The sequence below is a fragment of the Tamandua tetradactyla genome, chromosome 3 (assembly GCF_023851605.1).
Source record: "Tamandua tetradactyla isolate mTamTet1 chromosome 3, mTamTet1.pri, whole genome shotgun sequence".
NCBI lineage: Eukaryota > Metazoa > Chordata > Mammalia > Pilosa > Myrmecophagidae > Tamandua > Tamandua tetradactyla.
In genome coordinates this window covers 212,785,886-212,799,091 of record NC_135329.1, presented here as the reverse complement: position 1 = coordinate 212,799,091, position 13,206 = coordinate 212,785,886, and the positions used below count along the sequence as shown (strand labels likewise).

The window sequence follows — 13,206 nt, the reverse complement described above, 5'->3', positions numbered from 1 at the left end:
TTCACCCCAAAATATATTAACTCTAGATTTTTTTTTTAATCTCAAATGTTTGGTTTACTACACACAAGGTTTACATTGTAGTCTTGGTATTAATTCATTTTCAATTTGTAATTTAACTCTGCTGTCGAGGAAGCTTGTTTGGTTATGAAATTAAACAAATTAAAAAATGCATTTATAGTTTCGTAAGGGGCATCAACAGTGTTCGTTTTAATAAGAATAATCACTGAAAAGCAGTAAGGCATGTTCCCATCCAAACATAAGCCAGAGCTTAAAACACACACAGGCAGACCTGCACAAATGTAGAGACCCTCCCCCAGACACACCTCATCATCAGGCTGCCTCCAAAGTCTAGGCAATATTAACGCCAGCAGGTACGTGTCTGATTTAGTGAGAGAGCACACGCCACGGACCAAGTGTGGCTCATTCAGAAGCAACGTGCCGAGTCCAGCTTCCATGGGGTTATACTGAACTAGAAGCTGCTGGCTAACATGGTTAACGACGAGGGCAGGAGGGCAGCAGATCAGGACGAGAACAGCTTACGAGGCTCGGCCAGCTGGCTTCAGAGCAACCTGCGGAGGGCTCCTCTGGTTTTCCCCCATATTAGTATTACCAGGTAGGTGCTACTTAAGACTTACACCTTTGTCATGCTATTTTTACTCTAAATCTGAAACCTCTACAAAGTATAATGTTAAGCAGCTGAATCTTTTTTGTCCTCTCAAAATACAAACCAACCATCCTTACTGTCCCAGGAAGTCTTAGAAACTTAACTTTTCAGTATAGAGAGGACAGTGCACACACATGGGAGTGGGGAAATGGTGATAGCGGCGTATATAGATGCATGATGAAAACAGGAGGCAGAAATAGGAAATCTGGCTTGTCCTGGTACCAGCTGTATGAGGTGACTTTAGGAAACAAACATCTCAGAGACTGTGGTTCTCAACTGCAAGCTGGGCCTGAAAAGACCTTCCATGTTTACATTTTAAGCCCTTAAATTATTCCATAACTATTTATTACAAATTACAAAAATATACATATATTAGTGGACACAATGGCATTAATCTTTTTAATATATATTAAACGCCAATGTATACATTTTTTTGGTTTGCTTTCAAACATGAAAAATTTTATTTTTGAAAAATCTTTTGCCAAAGAAAGTGTAAGTAAAAATCAATTTAATCTCTAACATAATAAAGAAAAGAAAAAAAATAACAGCAACAAAAACTTATTAAAGAGGCTGCCCCAAAAAGGAAAATGGAGGTTCTTTCAGGAAAGAACTGAACAGACCTAACTGACATATCCTTTAACAGACAAAAGACTGTGGTGTCAGCAAAAGAAAATGGTCAGAGATGACACAGCACTGCAAGAGCTAGTGCCATTAGAACTCTCAGCCCTGTCCTGCACTTTCCTGCAATTACAGTCAAACAGCTGTAGACGGTTACATGGGATTCTTTTTGCATTTCCATCTTCTGGGAGCAAAGGATGGAAAACAAACAGAGGCCCTCTGGCTCCCTGCATAACGTGAGATGAGTCCTGCAACTTCTCCCACCCGGCTTCCCAGGGGCTTTCAGGCTCAGCGGACCATCGCCAGGCAGGGTGAAAACCACCTGGGAGGACCGCACGGAAGGCTTCTCCAGAAGGTGGAGTGCGAGACACATGCAAGGACTGGGACACTGGCGGAGAAGGACTCAGCCAGAAAAGAACGTGGTTGTTAAGGAAAATAGAAGAGAATGCAAAGTTTGAAAATGACACAGTCACTGAAACGTAAAAAAAAGGAAAAAAGTACGGAAATTCTACAATTCTGTCTGAAAACTTATTTGGGTATTTGAAAACAAAAGCGCGTGTGGCCTGGTTTTGGAGAGGTTCAAGCATCCCAACCCCTAAGTGTTGCTTTCACTAATTTGAAAGCTCTTCCTCGGGGTGGGTTCCAGCAAGGCCCGGGTAAGCCTGGCAGTGGCTGAGGGCCCCTGAGGTTCTGAGATTGGCTGCCCCCCAGGGCGGTGCCGAAACGCCAGGGCAGGTGGGGGCAGTGGTGGCTCTGCTGCCCATGGATGTGAACAAGAAGGGCAAGGGTCCTGGCATGTAGTTCCCACCAGTCCATCAGACACGGGCCCTCTGCCTGCATCGCCTTCGCCCAAATCTCCAGACGTCGGGTCTCATCAACGCCCAGGCCAGCGACCACCTCTGTCTCCACGGCACCCCCACATTCCCTCCTTCACAGCACGGACACGGGGGCCCACAATTCCTTACGTGCGCGTGTCTCACCTGAGCACACCTCATGCTCCTCCAGGAGATCCCGGCTGCTCCCCGAGACCATCCCCAAATGGCCGAGCAGCAGGAGTCCTCATCAGTGGTACGGTTTTGTCCAAACCTCACTCCCTTCTTTCAGTTTATTCTCCTCAAACCCTAACATCAAATATTTACATCTTCTTTTAAGGATGGGACTGAATCACAGATGCACCATTACGTGTGTAAGCTTGAGCGCGTGTGCAGAAACAACAGCTCAAAGAGCTTTGCATCCTGTGCACAGCGAGGCCACGTGACGTGACGTGCAGAACCCGCTGCAGGATGGTTTCAGGTGCCTCGTGGGCTCCTGAGAACTACCAGAACACATCACGTGACACTCCCCGGGCCTGAGCCTGGCCCAGGGGGCTCAGCTGCGGTGCAGCTGCCCGCACGAGGGGACGCCAAGATGGAGGGCAAGAGAAGTGGGCTGCGGCGGGGGGCCCAGCAGCCCCACCGAGGCAGGCACTCACCGTCCTGGAAGACCCGCTCCACATTCAGGCCGTAGGTGGCGCAGGTCTCGTAGTACGTGCAGCGCTTGAGGTCGTTGGACAGCTTCCGGGCTCGGGCGTCGTCGATGACACGTGGGTTGCTGGAACTTATGGCATCTGCAACAGACAGACAGAAAGTAGCAGCTCCTGTTACTTCCCACCACAGAAGGTCCCTAGGATGCTCCAACCTGTGCCTCTTTAGAATGTGCAGCCAATGAAACAGAGTTTACCCCAAAACCACAGCCCCAAATGCCAGAATGCTCATTCGTTAGAACTCAGTTTGACAGGAGAACTTCTAAACCTGGTGTAAGAGAATGTGCAAAAAGAGCAGAAGGAAGAAGGAAGCATTTACAGTGACTCCAGAGGAAAATAATTTTTAAAGGAGAAAGAAAACATCCACCGTCGGTAGGTCGCCTCCTATCTATAAGTCACTATGCTAAAATGTGGTTCATATAATGTCATATTCTTCCAGATGCAGCCATCTGTCCACCCACGCATCCACCCGCCCACCTATTTGTCCAATCACACACCCACACACCTATCTATCCATTCACCCTTCCGTCCACCCATCCATCCACTCACCCACCTATCCATTCACCCTTCCGTCCACCCATCCATCCACTCACCCACCTATCCATTCACCCTTCCGTCCACCCATCCATCCACTCACCCACCTATCCATTCACCCTTCCGTCCACCCATCCATCCACTCACCCACCTATCCATTCACCCTTCCGTCCACCCATCCATCCACTCACCCACCTATTCATTCACCCATCCGTCCACCCATCCATCCACACACCCACCTATCCATTCACCCATCCGTCCACCCATCCATCCACACACCCACCTATCCATTCACCCTTCCGTCCACCCATCCATCCACTCACCCACCTATCCATTCACCCTTCCGTCCACCCATCCATCCACTCACCCACCTATCCATTCACCCTTCCGTCCACCCATCCATCCACTCACCCACCTATCCATTCACCCTTCCGTCCACCCATCCATCCACTCACCCACCTATCCATTCACCCTTCCGTCCACCCATCCATCCACTCACCCACCTATCCATTCACCCTTCCGTCCACCCATCCATCCACTCACCCACCTATTCATTCACCCATCCGTCCACCCATCCATCCACACACCCACCTATCCATTCACCCATCCGTCCACCCATCCATCCACTCACCCACCTATCCATTCACCCTTCCGTCCACCCATCCATCCACTCACCCACCTATCCATTCACCCGTCCGTCCACCCATCCATCTATTGTCCATCCACCCACCCACCCAATAAATGTCTGTTGAACCCCATTAGGCATCTGGGCCTGTTTCAGGCACAGGGGATACCCTGGTGAACAAACACCACAATCTGTGCTCTCATGGGGCAGGTGTTCTAGTCCGTAGGGGAGAGAGGCAAAAATAAATGAGATAATATGAAGAACAAATACGAATGCAAGATGGCAGTAAGCGCTAAGGAGGAAAGTAGGAAGCATGTGCTACGGGGGCCGGTGGTCCCGGACGGCCGACCTGCAGGGAGCAGCTGGGCACTACGGGGAAGAGCCTCTGGGAAAGACGGAGAGCTTCTGAAATACTCCTGGAGAGGCAGAGGGTCTGTGTTTAAGGGACAGAGGTGAGGGAGGGAGGGGAGCAGAAGGGGAGGGCAGAGCCCCGAGGCTGTTCCGGAATGTGGCGGCACTGGGGGGCTACAAGCACAAGAGGGGCGAGAGCAGCGAGGACTTCCACACTCACCCCTGGCGGCCGCTTGGGGACCAGAGGATGGCGACGAGGAAGGGGGGGCTGAGGAAGGGAGAACGAAACCCACCGGGAGGCTACCACAATGACCCAGGCACAACGACTTGGACAGAGAGATGGGGCCCCAGTGGCTGGAATGTGGACCCACTGCTTGAATGGACGTCCAGGGTGGGGGGCTGGAAGGGACGAGTCCCCCTCCTGCTGGGACTCGAGTGCATGAGAGGGCACCCGAACAGTAAAGCAACATGCCCAGGACCCACCACTAGTTTCCTGAATAAAAGAAAATCAGCCTTTTCTTTTCCAGTCTGGCTCCCTCAGTCTATGCCCTGCTACTGCGCCTCCCAGCTTTCATTTCATTATCAGTCACTGCGCCTGCCCAGGGCAAACGAAGGGCCAAAATGCACGGGGGCCTCGCCCTGGGTACCCAACGACAGCTACCGTTCAGATACCTTTTTCTCAACTGACAATTTTAAGAGGCCCTGAAGGCTTTTATGCTATTAAAAACAATAATTCTTTCACTTCCCGGACCATGTACCCCAAAAAACAAATAAGTAAAACAATTAAAAAAATAAAAAATAGAAACAATTCTTCAAACAAAGATCCACCAACAGAAGTTTCTCACTAGCAAAGGAATACCGACATAATGTGAGTTAAAGAAAATAATAACCTCTAAATTTTATTTTTGAGCAAGAAGGGGACTAGCTCCCTGTTTTGCTTTGTTTAGTTAGAGAAGTTGTTGTTTTACAGAAAAGTCACACATAAAATAGAGAGTTCCATACACCACCCTATTATTAACGCCTTGCAATACAGTATGGTACATTCATCACAATCATTGAAAGAATATTTTTAAAAATGTACTATTAACTACAGTCCATGGTTTACAACAGGATCCACCTAGATCTTTTATTTTAAGTATGAAAAAAATTACATTTGGAGTGAAAAATTTATTCAGTCTATCTCTTTCGCTTTTTTTTTTTTTTTAATATTTGAGCTCCATGGGATATGTGTGAACTGGTATCTTTACAGTAAGGCAAACTAACCCTGTGACTCAGGACTGTTTTGCTGACAATGACCTGGGCAGCCTTGAGAGACACCCTAGAAAATGCCCTGGTAACGCCTGTTGTGGGGACGCTGTCGACAGCACCCCATCTGTCTTTCTGTTCTGCGGATTTGTAAATCTGGCTTGGATTTTACAACATTTGAGGAAAAGAAGTTCTTTTTTTGAAGGTGTAAACATCTTAGAAGAAAAGTAGGGAAAAATCAGAAATCTGTGACTTTTTCATCCGTTGGTGTAACATGGAAAACACAGGCTACAGAGACTGCTCCAGCTGACCCTGCAGCCTGCAGGGACCGCGGGGCTCTGCCCACGGAGACCCCCACCCTGCCCTAACTCGCCTGCAGACGCTGCACACTCAGGCAGGCTGCAGAGTCCAGGCCTACACTACTTTCAGTTTATTCCACCTCTAATTCTGCTTCTTTTTAGAGATGAGGCTTCTCCAGGAAATCCATTTAAAATCTAACCTGTATAACAAGCATTGATTATCTCACCCCAATGTCTTGTCCATTTGCTAAGATTTGCACAGCTCCCTGATTACTACCTGGGAAGAAAGCACACTCCTGCAGTCCCGGCTGGCAGAAGCCTTAACTCTTCTTCAGTTCCTCCCGCCACAAGGCCATGAGCTGGAAGGGAAAGTGCAGATTCCCTCACCCACCACAAGGCATGTGGCACCCTACAAACCCGGGAAGGAGCCCAGCACACCCCTGCTGGCCACTGTGCAGCCCGTCTAAGCATGGACAGGGCCCTGGGGACCCCTCAGGACACATCAGGGCCAGGCCCACGTCACAGCACTCCTGCCCCCCGCAGTTTGGGTGCAACTATGCCAGACAGGCACAGGGTGGAACCGCGACCCACAGCAAGTGTGCGGGACACGGCCCCGAAGCTCCCTGCGAGACAGCCCCTCCTCGGGCAGCTGGCTCTCGGCCCAGCCAGTGGCCTGGTGGAAATGGCCTCACCATCCCAGGCATACTGCAGTCACTCAATAGTTGCGTTGTTAACAACATCAGGGGAGATAACAGGGGTTGAATCTTTTCCTCGGGAAATACAGGTGCCCTAAGGATCAGCTTACCCACCCTCATGCCTCCTGGGCAGACGCACGGACACAAACAACCCCAGCAGAAGGGGGCAGGGCTGGGGAGTGGGGGGGCTTGGGGGGCTGGGTCCTTCCCCACGTGCCCTCCTTCAGCTGGGCAGGGTGGGGGGCAGAGGGTGCGTGCTGTCCCAGTGATGAAAGCAAAGACAGGGAGGGAGTGAAGTGGGTTTCCAGCATCCAAGCAGCACCTCAGGCCATATGTGGAAGTACGGGAAATAAAAACACCCCCACTTTTCACCCATTACTGCCCTCGGTAACTGACTGCCTTGGCTGTCAAGGTGACACAGCCAGGGGCAGACACACCAGGTCTGGGACCCCACGGCCAGGACCCCAGACCCCTCCGTGCACTTCCCACTAACAGACACTGGTGGACCAAGGCGCCACATGGAGCCGACCTTCCCAGCAACAGTGGGTGTGCAGCCACCCCTGAGGCCACTGGTCAGGGCAGCAAAACCCAGACACAACCCCCGAGCTGCAGCTCACAGGCAGCGCCTGCACTGGGCACGCTGCGGGAGAGCCTCACTGGAAATCAATCTCTCCACCATCACACAGCTGTAGGCGCAACGTGCTGACAATGAGTGAGTGACTCCTTGCGAGGCAGTCTGAAGCTCTGCCGAGTGCCAGTGAACGCAGCATCTGCAGACGCCCGAGAGGCAGGGGCTTCGCGCTGGCAGCCCCTGTTTCCTGTCGCCACGAGAGGGAGCTTTAGGCATAAAGAGTCAAGAAGGAGCTGACGCCACGGCCCGCGGAGCAGGGCAAGGCAGAGGAGGGAACAATGCTGATGCACACGCAGGAAATATCCTTAGTTTGCTCCTTCAACACACATACCCCCCAAAACCTGCCTGGCGGCTGCTAGTCACACTCAGGAGGTTACGAGGCCCCGCAGCCGCCCGCAGGCCCAGCACCCCTGGCCCTACTGGGGCGAGGCTCGACCCGGGAGGCGAGGGAATGCCAGGTGTGCCAGTTCCCAAGGAATTGACAGAAAGAGTGCGTTAACAAAAAAGCATGGGGGAGTAACACAATTTTTCTTGAAATGGTTATTTCTTAAGTCACCTGCATTTCTGAGAAAGCAGTATTAAATTAAACCTTTGTGTTGTGGATTTTTTAAAAATCTTACATGCCATCGTAACCAGATTCCACAGCTAGACTGACCACACCAATGGCTTTGTGGCCAGGTCAGGGCACGGGGGTCTCCACCAGGGGCTGAGAACTGTGTGGCCTGAAGGCGATGGAATCTGTGCCCAGGGAGACCTGTGTGCAGTGAAAACACATCACTGACCATGAGGCTAACAAATGGAGCAGAATTAAACAAAACCCCTCCACATCAGACACCAGCATTATTTTAAGGTGCAAAGGTAAAATAAGGAAGCTTTTGCATTAAAACTGCTTTTAGATAACAGAGAGAACCAGGTCACCCTAATACACAAGATAACTGAGAATGCATTGGATTTTTTCCCAAAGCACCTGGGCACACGTGTTTTGTAGTTATCTGCGTAGTGTCGCCAGAGAATCACAGTCAGAATGGTGAGCTCTGGTTTCGTGGGTTCTTGCTCTCCTTCCTAAACTGCTTTCAAATCCATTCACAACCAGACACAGAAGACGCCGCTGCCAGGTGTGGACTGGCGGCCGGAGCCCTTGGGGAGACCCTGCCCCGGACGTCGCTGCCAGGCGTGGACTGGCGGCCGGAGCCCTCGGGAGACCCTGCCCCGGATGTCACTCACCCTGCGTGCCCACCAGCAGCAGAGGGATCTCGCTCGTGCTCCGGTAGCTGGCCATGCGGCTGTAGTAGTGGTAAACAGTCTGGAAGCTGATTTCATCCTCCAGGCTGAAGACGAAGATCACGGCGTCCACCCACATGGCAAACTGGAAGGCAAGAGGAGCCTCGGGTGAGCTCAGGAGAGAAGGGCAGAAGCAGCGCTGCACCCATGGGCCCCGGCACCTCTGCCACCTGGCCCAGGGCCCCTTTCCGCAGGTGGAAGCGGAACCCTCTCATCTCCCCACCCAGGGCCCTCTGTCCTCAGATGTGGCAAGCTGCGCCCACCCCACGGCGTCCACCCTCGGCAGACCCTGGCACTGCAGACTGCTTGAAAGGGGACCCCTTCCCTCCACCAGCATGGGCCACAGGAACCCCAAAACTTCCTTCTTTCTACAAGACCAGGAGCTGCCAGGGCAGACTCTGGGGACTGAGGCAGATGGTCAAATGAGGTGCCACACCTTTGGGGCAAGGCTCACAGCATGTGTTTTCATCAAGGCGTAAGAAGAAACCCAAGGGGAGTACAGTGTCTGCTACAGGCCTGACTTTTTCTCTTAAAGCAATCCCTTCATAAACTATCGTGGCTAAAAAAGGAAGGACAAAGCAACTTCATCTAATGACTTCAAGCATTCTAAGCATTTTATGTTCTGTAAAAGATATACCGGGCGGGGCACGGTGGCTCAGCAGGCAGAGTTCTTGGCTGCCATGCCGGAGACCCAGTTCAATTCCCGGTGTCTGCCCACGTAAAAAATAAATAAAATACATAAAGATATATCACCACAGATATTAGAGAATGGCTCTCAGAGAATCCTGCTGAAAATGGGAGTATTATGGAGCTTTCTCTGTAGATGTGTGGGGCTGTTGGGAACACACAAAAAACACTTAAAATACGAAAAGGGCAATCCTGATGACAATCAGCACACAGCTCACCACTTCATCTTGCGGAGGCTGCCTCCTGCCTCGCCCCTGCCTCAGGCACTCGCAGTTTCTCGGACAGCTTCACGCTGGGGAAAACACTGCATTTGTTAAAGCCACTAAGCCCAATACTCTCTGCACCTGTGTAGGTTTCGCACTGCTTTTCTGAGGTTGCTCATATTTGAAAAGGCCTGTCCTGAGTCCCTTCAAAACCCAGATATGCTGGGAAAATTAGAAAGTGAAACCAGACACCTGCTGTGCTGCACCCCCTCATGCTCTCTGCCAGCTGTCTGCGAGGAACCTGCATCAGGGAAGCCTTGGGGGCAGCAGACAAACTGTCCCCCGCACCAACAAACGGCTCAGAAAGCAACATTCAGCTTTTACCACCACCACAAGCCCGAGATCGGGCTAGCCAGACTGCAAACCTCTCCCTGCCTAACTACAAAGTAACTGCTTTGGAACCCACTTTTTCACTTTTAACATGTCTCCAAGGTTTTCTGTTCTCAATATTAAGGGTACTGTAGTATCAATGCTAAGAACTATTCACACTTTAATATCTTTGAAATTAGAATGCATCGTTATTGCACGTTTCAAAGTTGAATCAGAAGGATTTTTCTCTTAATTCCTCTTAATTCCTGCTTTATCTTAGAGTTGATGGCATTTTAGATCCATACAGCGAATCTATCCAATTTTTTTCGAACGTTGCAGTCTTCCAATGTATCGTGTACCAGAAGTTTACTTTAACATCCTCTCTAGCCTACGTCCTTTACTTTAATCAGCCTATAATCTCATGCTCCACCTTTCACATGAAAGAATGCCAAAGAAAATTTTAGCATTAAGTTTGCAATAATGGGACAGTGACTACTATGACTCCTTGGGTCCTCTGAAAGGTTTAGTTCGTAAGTTACTGTTAGTAAAATAATAAACTGGATATTAAATGAGTCAGAAAGGGAGAGGCTTCCCACACTGGGGCTTTCTTACTTGCAGAACTCCCGGCTCTGAGGCTCCCAGAGCAATCAGCCTGCTGCGTGCGTGCTCAGCAGGGCCGACCCAGCCGAGGAGGCCCGACCCACCAACTCTGAACCGAAACAGAAGGAAAACCCAATTTCCAGATCCCACCCGGCAAAATTTCTAAATGACCTTCTGCCTTGGAGATCAAACCACTCACAGAAAGGAAAAGGGGGGAGGGAAAAAGACCACAGAAATTTCTAGAAATCTGCTCAGCTGCCCTGGCAGACCCAGATCGGTGCGGGTTCTTCTTTTCCCTCCTCATTAAAAACACAGAAAGTGGGCAGGCCACGGTGGCTCAGCAGGCAAGAATGCTCACCTGCCATGCCAGAGGACCTGGGTTCGATTTCTGGTGCCTGCCCATGCAAAAAAAAAACAAAAAACACAGAAAGTAGGATTTCATCTGAAAGAACAATAGAATTAGCTTTTTAGAGACCAAAACACCTTAGTCAATGGAGAAAAAAAATAGATAATGATTTACTGGGTTTCTGGCATTGTCGTGTTTTTTTAGAGCGCCCGACTGATTTCTACAACTGCTTGGAGAATTGGAACCTCTAGAGGAAAAGGTGCAGTACTCACCTGAGCCTCTGGGGGGCCCCCTTCATCTCTAATCAGAAGCAGATAGCTTTGTCCGTCAACAACAATCTCTTTCTTGAACCTTCCACCTGCCACATACACAAAAAATCTCGTTACGAAAGAAAAACAGAGAGTGAACAGGGCAGACAGACATGGGCTTCGCTTGTGGAAAAATACACTGTAGGCAGTCACCCTGGAGGCAACTCTGAGTGTTTAAGAGTGATTTCAAAGTCTCCAGCAACCCCTGAATTTTAAAGCACTACTGAATTCAAGGTTAACGGTTTTGTCTTTAAGAACCCTATTTGCTTCTATTTAGAAGGCACAGCTTCCCGTTCAATGCCAGGGTCACCCGTGGCTGGCAAGAGGGGAATGTGAGTGCAGACTTTAGATGTAAATTCAGCAATTCTCACTCACTGGAAACACTCTGCTACGGAGTTAAGGGAACAGAGAAGACTGCAATGGCCGTTCTCTTGTTGGGTTCCCAAAACTGAGACCCATGCCCCATGCTGAGGGGGGCTGAGTCTATACATACTGATCAGGTGCAGGGCCGAGAACCTGTATTCTCCTCAAGAGAAACCCAGTTCTTGAAAGGAAAACACAGAACATCATGAGAATGGTATTTCCAGACCCACAGTTCACAGTTAGGGAGGATGCTCGACTACTACACACACGTTAGACAGAAACTACAGGGACGGCATCTCCGTACAGGGAGACACAGCGGTGCGGCTGGCTCACGGGGAGGGTTAGGGATGACAGTGGGTTAGCGAGAAAGGCATCGGGGGCCCTGCTGGGAGGACGGTCCGTGAAGTCCGAGGGCTGCCCTGGACGTCCTGGCTCGCTCACATGAGCACGTGGGGAGGGGCATGGAGCCACCAGGCCCCGGGGTGGACAGACCCCAGCCTCCTCCTGCGCAGTAGGCAATGCTCCACCATCATAAAGACACACTCACTTTCAGAGGCTCTGGGCTCTGCAAATTCTCTCTAGTTAACCCCCTTGGGGATTCTGAACTCTTGAACTTGCAAGAAAAAAGCATCTCTGCACAGCTGACTTCCAGAAATCACCATCTAAGCCCAGGTGGACTCCAGAGACCAATGCTGCAGATCCATCCCAGAGGCCACAAGGGCCTCCCCGCTGCGAGCCCAGCGCCTTCCCCTGCAACTGGACCTTCCATCCCAGAATCCTGGGCCTGGGTCACCATGGTGCTCAAGAAGCAGAGACTGGAGCCCCCACTTCACCCACCAATGCCACCCCACCCCACGGCAACCCTAAGCTATGTCCGTGGGCCTCTGCATGGGTGGTGGCTAACTGAACCTAGAGTTTGCAGGCTCACGAAACTTACCAGCGTGCTTGCCACATTTCCAAGTGAACACACACACATTCACTCACACTACCAGCACTCTTGCAGACACTGATGGAACAAGCAAATCATATTTGCTTTATTTGATGTTCAATTTGCCCAATAAAAACCAAAGAAAACTCTCCAACATTCAAATAAATAGATGGACTCTCAGTTTACCATTCCCACTCCCAGCTCCAGCACAACAAATAAAGAGAGAACAGGAGAGTAGCCAAAAACATCCTGAAAATGAAGAAAGAAGTGGGAAGTATCACACTTCCTGACTTTAAAGCATATTACAAAGCGATAGTAGTCGAAGCAGCATGATACTGGCATAAAGATAGACATATTGATCAATGAAATCGAATTGAGAGCTGACAAACAGACCCTCAGATCTATGGTCAACTGATTTTTGATAAGGTTCCCAAGTGCAGTCAACTGGTTTAGAACAATCTCCACCATAAGTGGTGCTGGGAGAACTGGGCAGCCATAGCCAAAAGGATGAAAGAGGACCCCATCTCACACCCTATACAAAAATTAATTCAAAGTGGATCAAAGACCTAAATATAAGAACCAGTATCACAAAACTCCAAGAAAAAATACAGAGAAACATCTTCAAAATCTTGTGATAGGCAGTAGCTTCTTAGACTTTACATCCAAAGCATAAGAAACAAAAGAAAAAACAGAAAATAAGGAATCAAACACCTCAGTACTTCAAAGGACTTTTCCAAAAGAGGTAAAAAAAAATAAAAAATAAAAAAATCAGCCATCTCAATGGGAGAAAATATTTGGAAACCACCTAACAGATAAGGGTGTGATATCCAGTATATATATAAAGAAATTCTACAACTCAGCAATAGAAACACAAGTAACCCAATTAAAAAAACACATGAACAGACATTTCTCCAAAGAGGAAATACAGATGGCTAAA

The 13,206-nt window shown here is 49.7% G+C and overlaps 1 protein-coding gene across 7 annotated transcripts in view; it reads right to left on the bottom strand.

The window, feature by feature from the left end:
• AGAP1 (ArfGAP with GTPase domain, ankyrin repeat and PH domain 1) overlaps positions 1 to 13,206 on the bottom strand; it is a 636,823-nt gene that overhangs the window by 368,884 nt on the left and 254,733 nt on the right. For all 7 annotated transcript variants that reach the window (XM_077155532.1, XM_077155533.1, XM_077155527.1 and 4 more), the window contains exons 4-6: positions 10,943 to 11,028; positions 8,409 to 8,550; positions 2,754 to 2,888 (exon numbers count right to left, since the gene is read on the bottom strand). In XM_077155532.1, the coding sequence (XP_077011647.1) occupies positions 2,754 to 2,888; positions 8,409 to 8,550; positions 10,943 to 11,028 (363 nt within the window). The remainder of the gene's footprint in view (positions 1 to 2,753; positions 2,889 to 8,408; positions 8,551 to 10,942; positions 11,029 to 13,206) is intronic.